This window comes from Aquila chrysaetos, chromosome Z (assembly GCF_900496995.4).
Source record: "Aquila chrysaetos chrysaetos chromosome Z, bAquChr1.4, whole genome shotgun sequence".
Classification (NCBI taxonomy): Eukaryota; Metazoa; Chordata; class Aves; order Accipitriformes; family Accipitridae; genus Aquila; species Aquila chrysaetos.
In genome coordinates this window covers 55,118,563-55,138,191 of record NC_044030.1, presented here as the reverse complement: position 1 = coordinate 55,138,191, position 19,629 = coordinate 55,118,563, and the positions used below count along the sequence as shown (strand labels likewise).

The 19,629-nt window shown below is 35.6% G+C and overlaps 1 protein-coding gene across 35 annotated transcripts in view; it reads right to left on the bottom strand.

The window, feature by feature from the left end:
• The window catches only part of PTPRD (protein tyrosine phosphatase receptor type D), a 1,286,084-nt gene that overhangs the window by 50,885 nt on the left and 1,215,570 nt on the right, over nt 1-19,629 (bottom strand). For all 35 annotated transcript variants that reach the window (XM_041120674.1, XM_041120677.1, XM_041120678.1 and 32 more), the window contains 2 exons: nt 11,626-11,749; nt 154-329 (listed from right to left, as the gene is read on the bottom strand). In XM_041120674.1, coding sequence (XP_040976608.1) covers nt 154-329; nt 11,626-11,749 — 300 coding nt within the window. The remainder of the gene's footprint in view (nt 1-153; nt 330-11,625; nt 11,750-19,629) is intronic.

The following is a 19,629-nucleotide window of genomic DNA, read 5'->3' as shown; positions in this document are numbered from 1 at the left end:
ATAGTATGGATGCTTTTAACTGGTGGCAACCTAAAAACCCACCAGTTCTTCTGCATATACAAAAGCCAGACAAACATATATGAAAGAAGCAAAAATCTTATTTAAGTGATTACTCAGGTACAATATTATTAACATTGTATATGCTTTCCTTACCCTGGACCTCTCCTCTAGTTTTGTCATCATGACAACAGTTGCACCCCGTTGCTCCCACATCATTCTCCAGAAGTCACCAAAGGTTTCCGGCAATGCCCCTTGAGTTGCTATATAAGCATTCTGCTTTCTGTATCCATCTATGTAGTTGGCATTGATATAGTCACTACCTGGTATGCCTGCAAAGAGAGAAGAGTGAAAACATGGGGCAGCATTTCTGTTCTGTCCTATTGTACAACGGCTAAAAAATCCTGTGACACAGCTTTATTGGTGAATCTTAGCTTGCTGCATGCCAAATAGTACATGGACATTTGCAAGTGAACGTATGCCATTTGTGGAGTCGAGGGCTATGATGGCCTCTCTGGGAATAACCATTCTTTTGAAACAAAGGCTCAGTCTGATAAGGAAGTATAAAAGAAGCCTGAAAATCTATAGAAGATGGAGAGATCTGGGAGTGGAAACAGCAGCATTTAAAAGCTGGTCTGACACTGCCTGCAGTCACCCATGAGTATGGCAGCCCCTGCCTGGGCCAGACAGCGAAGTCTCTCTCCATCAGATGCCCTGAGTAGGCTCCATTTAACACTCTTGTTGAGCTCTCTGCACTTCTTTTAAATATAGAAAAAAGGGTTAATGTTGTCAGACTATTAATATTACTGCTACATTCATTTTTCCCATTAAATGGGAAACTAACTATGAGCTTTTGTTTTAACAAAACACATTATGTAAGTCAGGTTTAAGAAACAGTGGAATCTGCTATATGGTGTGTGCATGAGATAAAGACCTCTGGAAGTCTGAATAAAAATGAAATGCATGAAAAGGAGGCGGAATCCAAGACCTGTGGGCACATTGGACCTACACTGTCAATTGCTCAAGGCTCAGGTATTTTGGACAAGACTTAGAGAGGGACTTTGGGTGTGTCCACCAGACATGTCAATGCTTTGAGCCACATGGAAGCAAGACAGCTCCTAACTGGAATCTCTTTAACTGAGTGTTGTGGTTTAACCCCAGCCAGCAACTAAGCACCACGCAGCTGCTCACTCACTCCACCCCCACCCAGTGGGATAGGGGAGAAAATCAGGAAAAGAATCAAAACCCGTGGGTTGAGATAAGAACGGTTTAATAGAACAGAAGAAACTAATAATCATAATGATAACACTAAGAAAATGACAACAGCAATACTAAAAGGATTGGAGTCTACAAATGATGCGCAGTGCAATTGCTCACCACCCGCCGACCGACACCCAGCTAGTCCCAGAGCGGCGATCCCCCCGCCCCCACTCCCCTCAGTTTGTACACTAGATGTGGCATCACATGGTATGGAATACCCCGCTGGCCAGTTTGAGTCAGCTGCCTTGGCTCCGTTCTGTGCCAACTTCTTGTGCCCCTCCAGCTTTCTCGCTGGCTGGGCATGAGAAGCTGAAAAATCCTTGACTTTAGACTAAACACTACTTAGCAACAACTGAAAACATCAGCATTATCAACGTTCTTTGCATACTGAACTCAAAACATAGCACTGTACCAGCTACTAGGAAGACGATTAACTCTATCCCAGCTGAAACCAGGACATATGTTCTACAAAATTACTGAAGTTCACATACTACCTCTAAAGTACCTAATGAGAAAAAAGTTACAAAGTTACAAAGAAAACAGGAGAGGAGCTATAAATGGTGGAATGAAGTAGTAAGGAAGACAGTTTTATAACTATGGCAAAAAAAAAAAAAAAAAGTTTAGTGCAATTCAGTTAAAACTTCAGGAGACACACATTTGCAGGAATCATCAGTAAGAACCTGAATTAACAACTTCTTTTCCAAGAGACAGATGATCTAGAGAGATGTACTCTGTGGAAAAGCTAGCTTGAAACAAAGATCTACAACTGAAGCATTACACTGAGGGTATGCAATGCCATGTCTGTACTGAGAGCTGGACTGTAACGTGCTGCCTGCCAAGGTGAGTATTGGCTGTGGTGAAGATCATGTTACTAGTCTGGACTAATAAGGCAGCCATGCTCACAGAAAGGTGTAAACATGGACATACGGGTCTCAGGGCCATCCCTCCTGGATGCAGCAGTGCAGTGTCTAGCTTTTAACTCAGACATGTGCATGTTGGAAGACAAAGCATGGCAGACACCATTTTTGATGTCACTGCTGTTTTTCTAACCGATGACGTGAGGAAGAAAAGATAGTCATGTGAGATCTCAGTGCTGGTAGGATGGCAAAGCAATGTTTCCCACATTACTGCAGTGTTGAACACGGAAGTGTTCCCCAGAAGAGTTAGCCAAAATACAGAACTGTGCATCACAATAAAATGATACAAAAGGTTTGTTGAAGTAATTAACAGAAGTTAAGTCTTTGAACAGAAATGAATGATTTATGTTTACACAGCCAATCTATCTGCCATGCCCAAGTTTACAACCCCAGGGTTTGTTCAGGTTCCACAAACTGTTTCAAAAGAGAGGGAAGGAGATACAAGCTCCCTGGCTTATTCTAAAGCTGTGACTATTTTCATGCCACAAAGGAAGATTTGCATTTCTTTGGCTATGAAACACAATAAATTATCAAATATCTTTAAAGAAATGTTTCTCAAGCTTTAAGCTCCAAATCTGTTCTGATGTATGATCTCCTGCTGGTGATGCCAAACCAGGAATTATAGGGGCTGCACACTCCTGTTGTTCCTGACAACCAGTGGCATACATCTGAAAATGTCCTCCAAAATAATTTGAATTTGAATGGAAAGTAGAGGTACCTCTTTAACATGTTTTTGTTTATTAGTTTTTAGCTACAATTTGAAGAGTTTCTCCACTCATTCTGGTTAAGCTTAGTGTTTCATTCCACTACTTAGTAATGAACAAACCCACTGATTAACTGTGACACTAATTAAGAGCCAGTATAATCTTGAAATTATTCAGATTATGGGTTACTGTAGCCTGGCATAAAATTTTGCCTCTATGCCCAAGAAAGCTTAATAATTTTCTTGTTTTATATGTTCAAATTATATTTAAACACAAATTTTAATTTGATTTGTCTTTCTGTACAATTGAAGGAAAAATCTGGCAAAATATTTCAGGGAAGGAAAGAGTCTGTAACTTCAGAGGCACAAGAGAGGCAGCAAATGGCACTCCTCAGGCAAGATGCATGGATGGACACAGGAAGAGTGGTTGACTATGATTAGAACTGATTGAAAGTCTCTTCTGGGAGAAAAATAAAACAAAATAAAAACCCTTTAAAATCTGCATAGTCTATAGCTGAAAAGCATGATTTCCCTCCATGGAAAGCAGAAATCGGAGTTCAAAAGCCTCACTCTTGTAGAGTTGAAACTTTTTACATGGCACTTCTTATTGTGGATATTGGAATTAATGACTTAGAAAATACAACTGTTAGGCACAATGCCATATTTTCTTCCTTTATCAAGATAATAAAACATTTTTGCACAAAACAGATGAGAAAGAAAAATGAAGCCAACAGGAGAAATCTACACCAACTGGGTATTACTACCAAAGGAACTGAGAAAGCTGGTAAGAAATGTTTTCTGCATAAATTAGAATTATATTATGATGCCTGGTATCATGCTTTGAAGCATATGTTATAAATAAAAGCCTGAGGAAAAAATGAAAAAGAAAAACAACACTTTGTAAAGTGGTTAAATGATCTTCTGGGAAAGCTGTCCTCTGGAGCTGATACTGCACAAACAGCGTGAAAATTAAGTATGAGAAGTACTGCAAACTGTGCACTAAAGAATGATCGTTACAAATCTGAGTAGTCAATCCTAGTACCTAATGTAAAAAAACCCAGAAAGTCTAAAATTATAAATACCCTTTCTACTTACTAAGTTGTATTAAATTTATTGATAAATCATATTAAAATAAATAATTTCTAATTTTTAGAAGTTCTTTAAATTTAATTCTTTAAATTAGAATCAAGAAAAGTTTCCAGATTATGCCTTCCTTGATCACAGATGCAAGTAAGAAGGAATTAAGATTAACAACTACTGATATTTGAAAAGAGGATTTCTTCCCAGCTAGGTTAAAGTGGAAATTTCTACTCTATTTCTCCACTTGCCTTTTATCAAGAGGACACAAACCCCCCTGTCTGTTCTTTAGCCAGAAAAATCCTTTCACAAGGCAACTCAGCCTCGTGGTGCATGAAAAGGATGTGGCTGGGACATGGAAAGGAAAGTTCATTTACCACAGGACCTGAGCAACTCTTAGTGACTTAACTAATGTAGTTTGGGGAAAAACTAGGTGCTGCTCTAACACTGCTCTACAAGATTTTCATCAAGGGTTTATCTCTAGCAGAATACAGTACTGTATAGAGTTATATCTCTACTGAGATCAAGAGAGCAATAGGATTCACAATGCTCAGCTCCATTGTCTCTCTCACGCACAGTATCCATTCGGTGTTTTCTTTGTTCTCCATCCCATTCTCATAGTCTCTTCAAGTATCATACCCATTTCTCACACTGAGTCTCTTTTCATCACTATTTTCATGCATGACCTCGGTTTCACACTCCATTCCAAAATCCTTTTGTATTCTGTAATACCATTCTCCCACTCTCACTTTCTATCTCACACTTTGCCACACCAGTTTTTGCTTCATCAGCTATGTCTCCACAATGCATAAACTTAAAGACCTCCTAGGAATGTGCCTTATCATAAGAGGCCTAATGAAGTGTGCACAGTTTAAAAATAACATATACAAAACCCGAACATCTGTAAATATCTACACTGAGCAAGCAGAAACAATTATCAAAGGCAAATAAATCTAAATATTAAAATGTCACTTTCTGCAATGACTTTTCTGGCCATAACCCCATTCTGAGCTGAGAAAGCTGAACAATTCTCTGTCAAGTCTAATAGTGCAAAAACAATCAAATGACAACTAGTTTGACTGCAGTACAATGAAATCCTGCAAACCTTTGTTAGCTTCCATAGCTTGAAGGCAACATACCCACAAGCACAGCAGCAATTGCCATTATTACTTAAAACTGGGTTTAATAGTTAAGAAAGGTCAGTTGTTCTGTAAAAACACAGGTCAAGAAGGGGACAAAGCAACCAAATTCTGTCTTCAGTTATATTGATATGAACCTTAACTAAGTCTATTGGCATCAGTGGGGTTTACTAAAGATTAAGGACGGCATACCTGAAGTATAAATTTAGGGTAATCCATGCAGTATAACCTGACTTTTACAAGTTTCATGAAGGCAGAGACAGTTTCTGCACAAAAAGTCAGCTAAAGACTAAGCCTCCAGATCATAATTCTACCATAACTATTTTCTAGCAGCCTTTTCAACTATGGTGATAAATGACCAGAGTCTGCAATATTGTTATTCTGCCAGACAGGAATTGAGTACAATGGGGGGAAGAATCAGATGAGTAGTTGAGCATAAAAGACATCCCTTTTTCAAATATCTCAGGAGAACAAAGCAGTCCAGATTTTACAGAGTAAGAGTGAATAAGCAATGAAAGAAAATTAGCCAATGCCACAATTAAAGTGCAAAAGATTAAAATAATGAACTCTATAGCTCCCGATTTATGCTGAGACTGTACTCATGAACTGAGATGACAGTAGAGTTTGCTGCAACATAGACTCAGATCCACAAGGCTAATAATGTAGACCTCAGAATTATTCACTTGATTTCCTGAAGACAGTTATAATCTTAAATAGCTTTAATTAGACTTCACGTTCTATTCACAAACTGAAATCAAATCATGAAATTATTTCAAGCCTTTACAAAGGCTAACTACTGAACAGCCTTTCTATTTAAAACAAATTAAACCATAAACTTTTGTTTCTGTACTGCTTTCCTAAGAGATGTGCTGTTAGTCATAAAAAGAGCGGGAAGTAATAGGATTAAATTCTGTCATGCTTGTAAACAACTTGGAAAAATGCAATGATGAAGTCAAAATGCTGAAGAAGCTCTACTATGGTTTAGATCAATAACTGCTGTTTCCAACCATGTCAGAGCAAAAATGAACTAGGGCAGCTACTAGGTGCCAGTAACAACTGTTTAAGTAGAAGTTTTTGTAACATAAAATCTATATAGTTAAGGAGATTATCAAGTTCAAATGGTCTAAGTACAAATCTGTACTGTAAGAACTCACTGAAAAATGAAGCAGCACAAGACCAATGAAGATACTGTAGTAATGAATATTGGTAAAATGAAAGCTTTTTACAAAGACTGAGGAAAATTTACTACAGATCATCCTAACAATGCAAAGTAAGTAGAAAAAAGAAACAACAGAAAAAGAAAACCTATAGATTGCTGGATTGTGGATGGATTATTAGGACTAGGACAGTCTAGTGAAGAGGGATAGGATGGAAGACATGGAATGAGTGAAATGTTGAATTATAGAGAATTATGGGAAGAAGAGGTAGGCAGAAGATACAGAATTAAGCAGGACAAAGAAAGGGATTGTGTAGAGAACAGAAGACAAGTATTTGAAAGGAAAAGAAAAAGGGGAGAAAAATCCAAAAAACGTGAAATGTAGGGATGGAAACAAAGAACCAGGAGCTGCAGAAGATCTGCAGGGAAGATGAGAAACTTGGATGGTAAGCAGCAGAAAAACGGGCTTGGAAACAGGAGGAGCTCTGTTAAGGAAAAGAAAGGAAGTTTTTGTTTTGTTTTGTTTTAAAAGTTTGCTAGTATTAAGAAAGGGTACAGAATGAAAGTAAACATTGTTCAGTGCAGTTCCTCAGAGGTACAGATAACAGCATTGTGCCAGCACACTGGCCACAATACATTGAGATAGCAGTATTTTGCATAATAGGGCAAAGCAGATATCGAAATCCAACATGATGTCATCAGATTGTAATTACTTTACCACTGTCTGAAACTTGATTTAGTGATTCTCCAACTCGTCAGGACTGAGTAACACCAAAGTTATCTATCAAAGGAGTCTTTTGTTTTGATAGAAATATTCATTTATACCTCTAAATGATGCACTAAAAGGGCTGATGAATGCCTCTACTAACATGAAATGAAATGATTTCTAGTTTGGTAATTCCTGCAAAACGCAGTTTCAGTATGAGTGTGTACAGTAAATTTTGAGGTGCCAAATCTTCATTACCCATTCAAGAACAAAGCCACTGGATGTTTTGCTGAAGCCTTCCTCAATGGACCATGTGGGTATGTACACAGGAAAAAGTCAGAATTGTTCTGAACTGATTTTAAGGGTATCGAGAATGACACCATTTTTGTCGTTAAGTTACAACTATAACAGCCTAAGTAGATCCATAGGCCAAAATTATTGTACTCAGACAACTTGTCTTGGCATTGCTGTTGAGACAGCCACTGTGAAGTCTACTCTGTAAAGTCTACTTCATAGAAACTTCTACACCATGAAGTCTACTTCACTGATCTTTCTGTACCTTGCTACCTCATCACTGAAATACTTCTGTTGCTTTTAAAGCACTCAAGGCTTGCAGGTGGAAGAGGCATACTATTATTCTAAGAGTGTAATTACATATTATTAGCAGAATGCAACACAAATGCAATGTGAGAGCATGCAAATAATTTGCATAGTTCATGACTGTTCAGTAGATGTTGAAGAATTTATATTGACCAGAATACTTTCTAAATCTAAAGATCATGGCCTACATACTAGATGATAATTTACCAATAACTGGCAATCAGACAAATAAGAATAATAGCAGTTTCTTGCCTTTTTCTTTCTTGACCATTTATATTACATATAAATGTCTATATTACATATAGACAGAGATGTCTAGCTTTAGCAGCATTTTAAAGGCATTAGATTTCCCGTCAAACAAAAACTGCACTGCTGAAATATGATAGATACTATTTTTTAATTTTTTTTTAATCACTAGCATTATGCAAATCCATGTCACATATGCCAGACTTTTGTCTTGGATGTCTCCTAAAAGAACTGGCGAGACTTTTTAAAATGCAGAATATTTAAACATTTTATTCCCAGTATTTTATTTACTCCTTAGAGGTTTAATATCACAGACCTAGCTGTTTTAACTTGATGTATTTCTCTTTTAATCAGTAAATTCTGCCCTCAATTCCATTTAGATGCATACAATGAACTTCACAATGTTATAACATTCTTTCATTATACTGTAAAATTCCAAGTGTCCCTCTCACACACATCAAAAGATAGCACAACAGGAGCGATAAGGTTTCAAGAACATGGGAACAAAATTTTGCAAAGTAGTATTTTCTTTCAGGTAGAAATTCAAATTACCACAACTAATCTGAGTTTTCCTTCAAAAGGGACATCTAATGTAATAAAATATAAACAGTGGTGAGTTTAATAATATAAAAAATACTTGCAAAGTGAGAAATTATGTTGTGGAACTCCATGCTATATGCAATTACAGAGGTCAGGAACGTAGCAGGGATTCAAAACCAGGTCTGAACATGTGTAACAAGATTTACAAAAGGTACCAAAAAACCCACTTTGAAAGTGTTACTAAGCCTTGTGTTTCAGGGCTAATGCAATTTTTAACAACTTGATATTAACAATGGGTGGAAAGAAGGAATTTGAAATCTCTACTACATGCTCCTTAAGACCTTCTAGGAATTGCTTTATATTGACTACAGTCAGAGACAGGCAACTGAACAAAACCAGCTTTGTGCCCCATTCTAGAGTAGCAATTACAGCATTCCATGTTTGTGCAACACCATCAAGAGGCAAAGTGACCATCAGTGACGGATTACAGCTTGGCAGATGCTTCGTTTCTTGTTCATATACATTTGCTTTCAAATAGGAACCAAGTGGCTAGGTGTAGAATGGAGCTTTTCATCTTAGAACACAGTTATTACTCAAATGTCACTGATAATATTAGTCTTATGGCTACCAAAGAATTGCAGATAAGGCCTATATATAAAATCCAACCAAATATTCTCCATATAATTGTAACAAAATGCAACATAGTCCAAATTTAGGTCCTGATCAATTTGTTTAGTAACATAGGTAAAGGAGAATTTTTTTTTTAAAACAATATTCAAAGTATTGATTTCCCTGGTAGCATAAAAACAAACACAGCTGTCAACTAATTAAAATGCTAGGCAGACAGCATATTTTCATTGTAGGAATATTTACTTAAAACTTGAAAGAGAAGTGCTTATTACCAAATATTAAGGCCAACGTATTAAACTTACAAAGGTACACACACAAAATTTTAGAAACACTATAATGTAAAATCGAACAGAGGGAAAAATTTAAAAGGATAATTAAATACTAATTTATTACTGTTTTCAAGACAAATTATCATAGCATAAACCAGCATTTAATATTTGATTTATGTTGCTTCTTTCACCATAAACTGAAGACTGAGAAAATACTTAAAATTTTGCAAATCACCAAATGGGTCAAAATCCCACTTGTGGTTTTATATCTAACACTGATTTGTCAAAGGCCTATAGTATTTGTCTGTTTAGGGTTACTGACTGTTATAGGGTTAGAAATTTTAGCCTCATCATGGTATTTCTTACTTAGAAAGGGGAATCAAACATTACAGTTTAATTGTATGGTGACCCTGCTCCTGAAAATACTCAGTCCTTTCCCACAGGTACAATGTAGATTTTTTTCATATTTTGTTATCTATTATTTTTAAAAGTACTCTAAGGTACTGTGTAATTTGAAACTTTTAATTACTTTGACTAATGTTTTCTGTTTTGCTTCTTAAATTTTTTTCCCATTCTCTGAATATGTTCATTTTCCTTAAGGGAACCAAATTTCATGGGTCATTTACATGAAGGCGACCCTGGCAGACCTTTTTAAGCCCAGATGTCTGACTTATAAATTAACAAATACATTTATCTGCAATTAGACTTTTTCCTCTCCTTCTTACCCCCATTACACAACTCTTTTTCCAGACAAAATCCTGTGAAAATCTTGATTCTTCTGTCAAACAGTCTTATTTCTGAGTTAAATATTTTGTTCCAAACAACTTTACATAACTATTCAGAATAGCTGTCCAATTGCTGTTCCTGGCCTTTCCAGACCATGCACTTAGTTCTTTTGTATGGACCAGTGACATAGAAAGGGATATTTTTCTTGAATTACATCACATATAATGCTAATTAAAATACCCTCTTTTCAGTGTTGATACAGGTAGTTCTACCAGGTAGCGGTAGGTTTTCTTACAGCTATTTTCTTCTACAAGGCAATGTGAAAAGTTGTAAGTGACGTTACAAAAAATCTCGTCAGAACTGCTATATGAGCCTCAGAGGTGGAAAAAATATAAGCAGATTACCATATGCAAAATCTTCAAGGCAATCATTTAGAATTTCTAATACATTTGAGAAGCTCTTATCTGTGTTATTAAAGCCCACAGTATACAGCTGCAATAAGTAAGGAAAGGTTAAACTTCAATCAGTGGGACTGCCTTTTCCTTCACCAAGCAGCTAATATTAAAATGGACTACACCTATAAATATTGTCCCTCCTTTATCCAGTGTGTTCAGGTCTGGAGTAGCCAAAGATAAGAAGCTGTTTATAACTGTAAATTAAAACACCTTGCAGTTTAACTTGTAGCATGTTAGGACTGAAATAATTATGACCTTGAATACAGTTCCCTACATCTCATGTATCGTATGCAAGGCCTATCAGCCTTATTAAAGGCAAATTTTATTTTCATTTATATTGTTTCACTTAATTATATAATCAATTATGTTCTGGCTATCATTAATACCTGACTGTCAACAATACACAATAAACTGAAAATTTGTCTTCATCCCAGGAAGCAGGTTAATGGTAAGGCAGAACTGGTAAGAAAAGAAAACTGAGTGAAAACCAGTGTTTCCCATTGCTTTAGCACTTGGTAAAGGAGACACAATACCCAGTGCTGATCACCTTGGACATTTTGCTTAAGTTAACTCTAAAATGTTCATGTTTTTTGAAAGCTTTTTGTCAAAGAAAGACATAATGAAGAGCTCTCATTATACCCCTCTGCCAATCTTTGGCAGTGAAATACTAAGCTTTCAACAATGTCTGCATGTGGGCATTTGTTTAAACACTCTTGTTTAACATTCAGATTGTAAATGGAAAAGAAGAAAAGGTAATTTTTATCAGAGAGTTCTCAAAATTGTCCCTGAGAACATAAAGTTGAACTGTTTTTTTTTCCCACATTAAGGATTTGGCAACTGAAACTCAATAATCGATATGTCGATAATGTCATTGATCAACAAAAACCTCAATTCATGCATGGTTACTGCTATATTTGCTTTGCAGAATTAATATAAGTAAACAGCAATGATAATTTACTTTAGATAACACTTGGCATACACACAGGGACCTGATGCATTCAGTGCTATATGTGACCCTGTGTCAATTTTAGTGAATTTTCATAATGAATTACTGAGAATGAACATCAGAAGAAGATTGTCTGCATAAGAAAATACTGGAAGTATTTTAATTAACACTTCTTTATATTACTATGCAAAGGTATCAGGAAGTAAAATTATACTGGATTTTAGGATTTAATTAGTTTAAGTTTAAAGGCCTCCTTACCTTCTATTGCTGAGAGTAGAACACGAGAATGGTCATATGCAATTACATTCGCGTATCTATTCTTTGGTTTGTTTACTTCCAGGTTGGAGTGTTCCCATGTGAACTGCTGACCAGGATCAATAGACTTCAAAAGAGAAACAGAAGAAAAGAAGAGGAAACTTTTAACTAAGGACTATGTACTTGTTGTATTTATAATCATTACAAACCATATGCTCCCATAGTTTACCTTGGAAATATTTTGCTTTTGAAAGAAAATTATGACACTGGGAAACATTGTAACATATTATATCTTATTATATAAAACATTTTGTATTTATGCATCTGAAATTTCCACCAGGTATTCAAACTATAAGCTTTTCAAATCCAAGGCTTTCTCTTCAGAAAGGCAAGGGTATGCTATCCATCTTTTTATCTTTCCACTCAGTTTGGCACGTGAGGGTTTCTAGCATAACAGAGAATGAAAAAAATGTCGGAAATCTCAAAAACACTGGGATGAAGGGGAATAAATATTTTTATCTTTCTCTATTACTAAGTGGACATGTTCAAACAATTCAGTGTCCTGTTTACTAAATAAATTCCAAATGTTCCTGAAGAAGTTTTCCACAAGAAAAATAATGTTGTTTCTGTTCTTTTATTTCGATGCCAGGCCAACACATGATACCAGTGTTGCTCAGGGAACCAACTGCACATCACCCAGGGACAACATAAAGAGAACTGATTTTTATTTCCTTGACTCCTAAGTAAGAGAGCAATTCAGGCATATTTGAAATTTTAATGATCTGTTATTTATACACATAATTATATGGTCCTAGAATCACTGTTTATGTCCTGCTTCCTTCATGTTCCAGGATGGAGTTACTGAAGCTTGACCCACACTCCTTCATCCTTCACCAGCAGGAAGACTCCAGGCTCTACTACTTTTACCTCTATGGTTGAGGTATACATACAGCTGGGTAAATACAAAATACATAACAAATGGTACCTGCTTATGCCTGCTATGGTACTGGCTGTATCAAAGGTCATCTCATACTGAGAAGTCACAATTAATCACGTATTGTTTTACTTTCACTTTCTGTAACATTAGAGACCTTGAAATTGTTTCATCAACACATAATGCAACTATGGTTTGCAGCTCATGCCCTTTGCTTAATCCTGGTAACAATCAGCAGTTCCTTATGCTAGGTTGCTATAAATTATAAAAAACTAATGACACAGGTAAGCCTAGATGGGGCAGTTAACAAACGCTATGTTCACTTTCCATGAATAGACCAGCAACAAAGCACAAGCTGGAAGCTCCATACTGCCACTACAGCATCAAGCCATCACTTTTACATCACTTATACTGAGTCCTCCCAGGGTTACAACAGCTGTGAGTCCATTTTATGTTAATGTAAATGAAATATGACCTGTAATCTATTAGAGTAGGTATTATCAGACAAAGAATATGTGTAAAATTAGTTAGTGTGATCTATTAGGATTTATCTCTTAGATTAATAATTACTATTTGGCCAGTCAGAAAACTACTTCATTCTTACGCACCTTTACATATCTTAGACAATTTATTTATGTAACATTCAGTGAATGACTTTGCTTCTTTCTTGAGATTATTCTAAAAAAATTCATTTCGCCTGACTGCCTGATAGAGAGGTCTTAAGAGTACCCCAGCATTTCTGTTTAGGAAACCAAGTCGCAGTACCTTATCCTATCTATACCTTAATACCTTAGACTCACTTAACTTTTCTAACAGTTACCAGCTAATTTTCCTGAATTTTTCTAACTTTCATTATAGTCCTCTGGAGTTGGGCCTGGCTGAGCTCCCCTGCATAACCTAGCTGAGATTTGCTGAGCATAGGAGTGTGACAGTTCAGGTTCTGGGTCACCCTTTGCACACTGCTTTACCTATAGTAGCTGATGCAGAGTGTGTGGCAGCTCCTCCCTCAAGAGTAAATGAAACAGGACTTTTTAGAGGAATAAAGAAGAAATGAACTGCTCGGGAGCATGATGAAGGGCATGGAAATTTTATTTGTGGTTTGGATATGATTCACTTGAGTTGTATCTCTGTGTGTGTTACTAACAGTACAAAAGATGTTCTTAAATGGTTTGCAGGTCTGAATGAATCTGATTTCTTTTAATCTCCACAGAATTTTTGTGTGTCCCCCCCAATTTTTTTTTTTTTTAAAAAGCAGTATTTGCATTCACAATCTTAGCAATTTGTGGGAATATGCTTAACATATCTTAATACATTAATAGCATTAATATCTTACTCTTACTAAGTTAGTATCTGAATAAAGTAGTTATTAACATTAAAACTGTTGATGGCTTTTAATCTGCCTTATTGTATTTTGTTTTCATATATAGGAACAACAAACTATCACCCAGTTGGTGTTCTGCCACTTGCAAAAGTAGACATCCCTTCTGTGCTGTGCCTAAGTATAAACATAGCAACCTGATCCTTCCAATACTAGGGCCTGATCCTTCTTTGACCAAAACATTACTTTTTCTCACTACACAATGAAATTCCTATTTATCAATAAAGCAGTAAAATTTTTATTCTATTTTCTTACAATTTAGTTTCATGACAGTAATGTTTTCCCATCCTCTGAAATGGATGGCTGATAGAATATTGAAGCAGATAAGCACTGCTTCTTTTAAAAACACAAATATTTTTATCTTTACTGCTAAGTGCTATTTATGTCATCTAAGGTGAAGAGAAAGAATTTGGAGCACATTTCCATAAGCACTGGGAAGAGGAAAGTCATATGCATATATAGTATATATAAGACATGTAATATACCCCTTTATCAGCTGACCAGCAATTCATCTACATCATCTGACTTGAAAAGCAATGAAATTTACATAATGACTTATCTCAGCAAGAATCTCCCCTCTTTTCCTTTTTGAGTGAACGGAGGTGAATAAGATAACTTGTGCAGGATGTTTGCAGGTCAAGTTTTCTGTATCTTAGAAAGTAATTAGCATGGGTTTAGCTCAGAATTCTAGTAATAATTTAGAACACAAACATCATAATTTCAAAATAAATGGTAGATGGTCTCAATATATTAATGCATTACACTCTAAATAAAGTTTTGAATAAAATCAATTACTTGACCAGGAATAAAGCACATCTACACTATCCGTGACTACGTAGTCAGAATTTTTTGAGAGGCATACATGCAAACATGCTAGCTAAAGAGCAGCCCATAGACCCAGAATGAGGCAGCACTGCCCAGCATTGCTCTAGACATATACCTGAAGGATTTTAGGTTCTTACCCACAGTGCCCAAATATTCTAGAAATTACTTCCCTATATAAGACGTCACACACACTTTCTCTTCACACTTGACAAAAAAACTAGAAAATAACAGAATAAACTGGTTGACTAACATGCTGCTACTTTTGAGCCTGGACTGCAGGACTAGGGCTTTACCCTATCAAAAATAAAAAAGTTATACACAAACTGAAAAAAAAGAACAAACCATAAATTATCTGTTCACATTTACAACTCCTTGCAAACGTGAAGTTTAAGGTGTATTTTTGCATATACAGTTGCACTTAGAAAATTTCATAATCTAAGTAGATTCTTACCCATTATGAGAAAAAGCTTCAGCTCTATATTATACCTACTGTTAATGTGAATTTATATATTATTAAGAATACTCTACATTTAAAGCTTAGCTTCAGCTGTTCAGTATTATTCTTCCCCTTTTCACTCCTTACTGTTTAAGTGATCTAAAGCTGCTTTTCAATACTAAAAAAAAAATCAAACAGCAGCTTTCTGTCAGCTATTTGTAGAAGTAGATGAGGATACGTTCATGAAAGCAGCATACTATATTCCCCATTCACTTCTTTGTATGATGTATGGCCAGATGGTGTAATTCAGTGATTAATATTTAGGCCTGCATGCAGACATAGTTAACATAAATTATGTCAAAACCAGGCAAATGGACTGAACTTTAATCTTTCCTGTTTTTCTCACCAATCTGAACCACTTTGTGGCCTTACTATCCTCCCACAAAGCACTGTTTTGGCAAAAGAAAATTGATCTATATTTCCTCAGACTTAATAGCCACACTGGAACAAAGAGTAGAGTGGTATTGGCAGACACATTTCAGAAGTGTGAAAGACCAATAACTCATGAATAACAAGTCTGTACTAACAGTTTTAATGAGTGCTTTAATAGTTTAATGGATGGCACTTTAATAGGATTTCTAGTATATTCATTCTGAAAGCTTGCTTCAATAAAGCTGTCATTAACAAAGAAGTGGATTTCTTCATAGCATAACTATGTAGTATGGGTGCTTTGTGCAAAAGAAATAAAGATATCTGTAATACTGTTATTACCCTCCCATGCTTTGACTAATCTTTCAGCTATTGTGTTCTAAATGGTTGGCTGCTGAAAAAAAAAGTCTGCTCCGTTACTAGGAAAAGACCTGAGCAATATTTACTAGTACAATGCACCATCCATAAAGTAGTTTTTTGACTATGAATCATGGTAATCAAAAAGTGTTTCTAGAAGAATTTCAAACAACACCCCCTCCGGTAAACTCTGTACCTGCTCATTGTGAAGTTTTCCTTTATTTAAACATGAAGCAAATGTTCCCTGCTTTGATCATGAGTCTTCCAGGAGTATATCCTGGTACAGTACTGGGCAAAGAATGAGTATGACAAAATGCCACCTTTCCTGGTGTAACCTGACATGTGTCTGCCTGCCCTGGAACAGTGCTGTACTAAGGATGACTATGCCAGCAAATTAAGAGCCAGCAGACCTGAGTCTTTGTGTGTCATGGGGATTGTAAGTTACTGCACAGGTTTCACAAGCCCAGAAGGGGAAGGAAGCATGTCCTGTAAAAAATTTCCCAGCACTTTAGGTGCTCTGTTTGAGATTCAAATTAAATCATCAAAAAGCACTGGGTCACAGAGAAACCTAAGACAAGGTAGAGATACAACAATGAAAAAGACAAATTTGAGAGGATGACAATGCAAATAGACTGCAAAACTGGAGAAAGTAGTCAGGTACCCATAAAAATGAACAATTTGACCCTCTTTTACCAATGTCAGTGATTGTGATGAGAATTTCATACCATAGCTGATGAATCTATAATAGGATGCTATTGTATTATGCAGAAAACTGGCTAATAGGATGAGATTTACATACTGCATTACCAAAACATGAATGCTAGATGCATTAACATTAATACACGATCATGGCAACTTGCTAACTGAAATTATGTTTTCTTATTAAGGCAGAGTTTTTCACATCACACTGTAAAGGCTGCCATTTTCAAAAGACCATGGGGGACCCACATTTTTGCATGACTATATCTTCTTTGGAACTCAAAGATAAGTTTGTATCCTGGTCCTAAACCAGTTAAAAATGCACAGATGAGACATTTCCTGTTAACTCTTGAAAAAAAGTGACCCAACTGTTCAGGAGTAGCTAGAAATACCACTACGGTTTTTGCCAAACCCCTCTCAAGAACAAAGATATTTCCTCTATAATATCAAGCTAATATTCCTATGACAAATGAGATCATGTAAAATCTGATTCCAATGGAATTAAACAAGCTATATACGCATATAACTAAAGTATACTTAAGGAGGAAAACAATCATTATTTGAAAACATCTTTGAAGGATAGTCTATTACATAAAAGCTTTAGAAAACCTAACTTATAAGAACCATTCCTACTGTTTTGTATTTCTTTGCCTCCAGTCTTAGGCATAACCTGTTTATTCTCCACTTGTAATTAAAGTCCTTTGTCCGTAATAACATAACCAGTTGTGGTGGAAATAATTTTGTGTTAAAACCAGAGGATTACACTCAACTTCAGGTGGGAAATAAATATGAGGAGCAGAAGAATACTTGAGTAATGAAGAACATTGCTTAGTTTAAATCTTTTTGTGATTAAAGTATCCTGTTGTTTTGTTTTATATAGTACATGAAATACAGCAGCTCTTAAACACTAAACTTTGTAATTGTCTCATGAGACACCAGTGTTGCTTTAAATTTTCAATATAGTTTTAAAGCACTGACAACATTTGGTTTTTTAAGAAAGGAGTAAAGGAGTGAAATTCTTCACTGATCCAATTTTCCTTCATAAAACCCCTAAAAGTATTGCAGATGAATCTTTCTAAAAAGCCCCCACAAAACTCAGTTTTACCTATAATGACCTACACAATCTGTCATTGAATAATTTTTCTTGCTATAAGGAGTGGACCACTTTTCTCTTCCTACACATATCACTGTTTTCAGTTGGGCAAAATAAAACTGACATTTATTATAGTATTTGACTATTTCAACCATCTCTGTGGAATTCCTTGGCAAAATAGCATCAGGTATCAGACCAAAACCTAGCATCCTAATCTGATAACACCAGCTTTCTTTTATCTGAATATTCTTTAAATTATATAAGCATAAAAAAAAAAAAGTTGATATCACAAGGAAGCATCCACACCACAAAGGAAGGAGTTAATACACTACTATAAATCTTGACTAGTGCCACTTCAGATTCCTGCATTATGTCTTTAATATTCTCTATCATAACTATCCTGCTGGCTTGGATACTATCCTAGGTGGAACTAAGCACCAAACAACCTAGGTGAATGCAACAGCATATGTGCTATTAATAAGAAGACAAACAACTTTTCATCGTTCACTGACTACAGTAATTGTTTATAAATGGAGCACATCCTATGAAAGTAAAGTTACAGAATACCAATAAATGATGTTTGTAATATTAGAAAGAGGAAACTATTGTAAAGATAAAGAATAGAAAACACATTTTTGCTAAGAAGAAATTGATTTTTGCATATGAGTCACTATTATCAGTAATGATATGGCAGTTAAATGTAGCTGTTTCTTTGGTAAAGATTATTTCAGTAGGTTATCTGTTCTTTTAAAGTGTTTTATATCAATAATAAGTTTTATATGTGCTTCTACTATATAAAATTTATTGTGTTTTAGTGTCCAGTGTTCACCTTGTTGCAGCTTGAGATACAAAAAGATAAATGTACTACATTCAGTAAATTGTTTTCTCATCACAAATCCTACCCACTGATACTGGAAAGCTGCAATAAAACTTGTAATAGTACACCAGTGTGGCACAGAGTCAAAATGCATCTTCATCTTTTCCAATACTCAGTGTTAAAGCAAAAGACTGGCTGTAATTTACAGAAAGAAGCCTGATGAGGAAAAACATTAAAATTATATAGAACTTCTTGTAACACTAGTTAACCAGTGCACACACACATACATGGAAAATAAATCATACAAAATAACACATAGAGGACGGTAGTGTAATTTTGTGTTGCTGTGACAGGTTCCACAAAAATGATATGAATCTGAATCTGCTTCCTTAAGGGAGTAAAGCTATGACTACAGATCTCAGATAATAAATGTGAAACTATTTTACACAAGACCCGGGAATCTGCTTTAGAGGAATAGATTTTCTGTTCTATGTTATAGGAGGAAATAACTTTACAAATACATCTAGTGTATTGCATAAAGTAGGCAGAACATTACTATTCTGATTTAGTCTATCTCTATGACCACTTTTTATTGTCAAATTCTGAAGCCTGAGTGAAGAAGGTGATAAAATATAAAGGTCAGTTTCTTATGAATATGGCTTTCTGCTTAGCAGCTGTCAAGTCCATATGGAGCCTTGCATTACATAAAAATCCCACTGAAACTGCCAAAGCCAGCAAAAGCTTCATAATAATCAGTTGGGGTCAAGAACCTTGCCTTTAAATTAGGGAATACAAAAGAACTATATGACATAAAGGATATGTCATGTTAACATGGTAAACCAACATTTTGCTAAGGCTTGGAGATTGCAAGCTAATAATAATTAATGAAGGATTATGAAAAGTTTATTTTGAAGTAGAAATTAACTTTACTGAGAAGAGGACATAGCACTATCTATGCTATAACTACAAAACTACTTTATCCAACAGGTGAATTAAAAGTTTATTTAAATCTTGCAATAGTCATGATCATTAAGGCTTG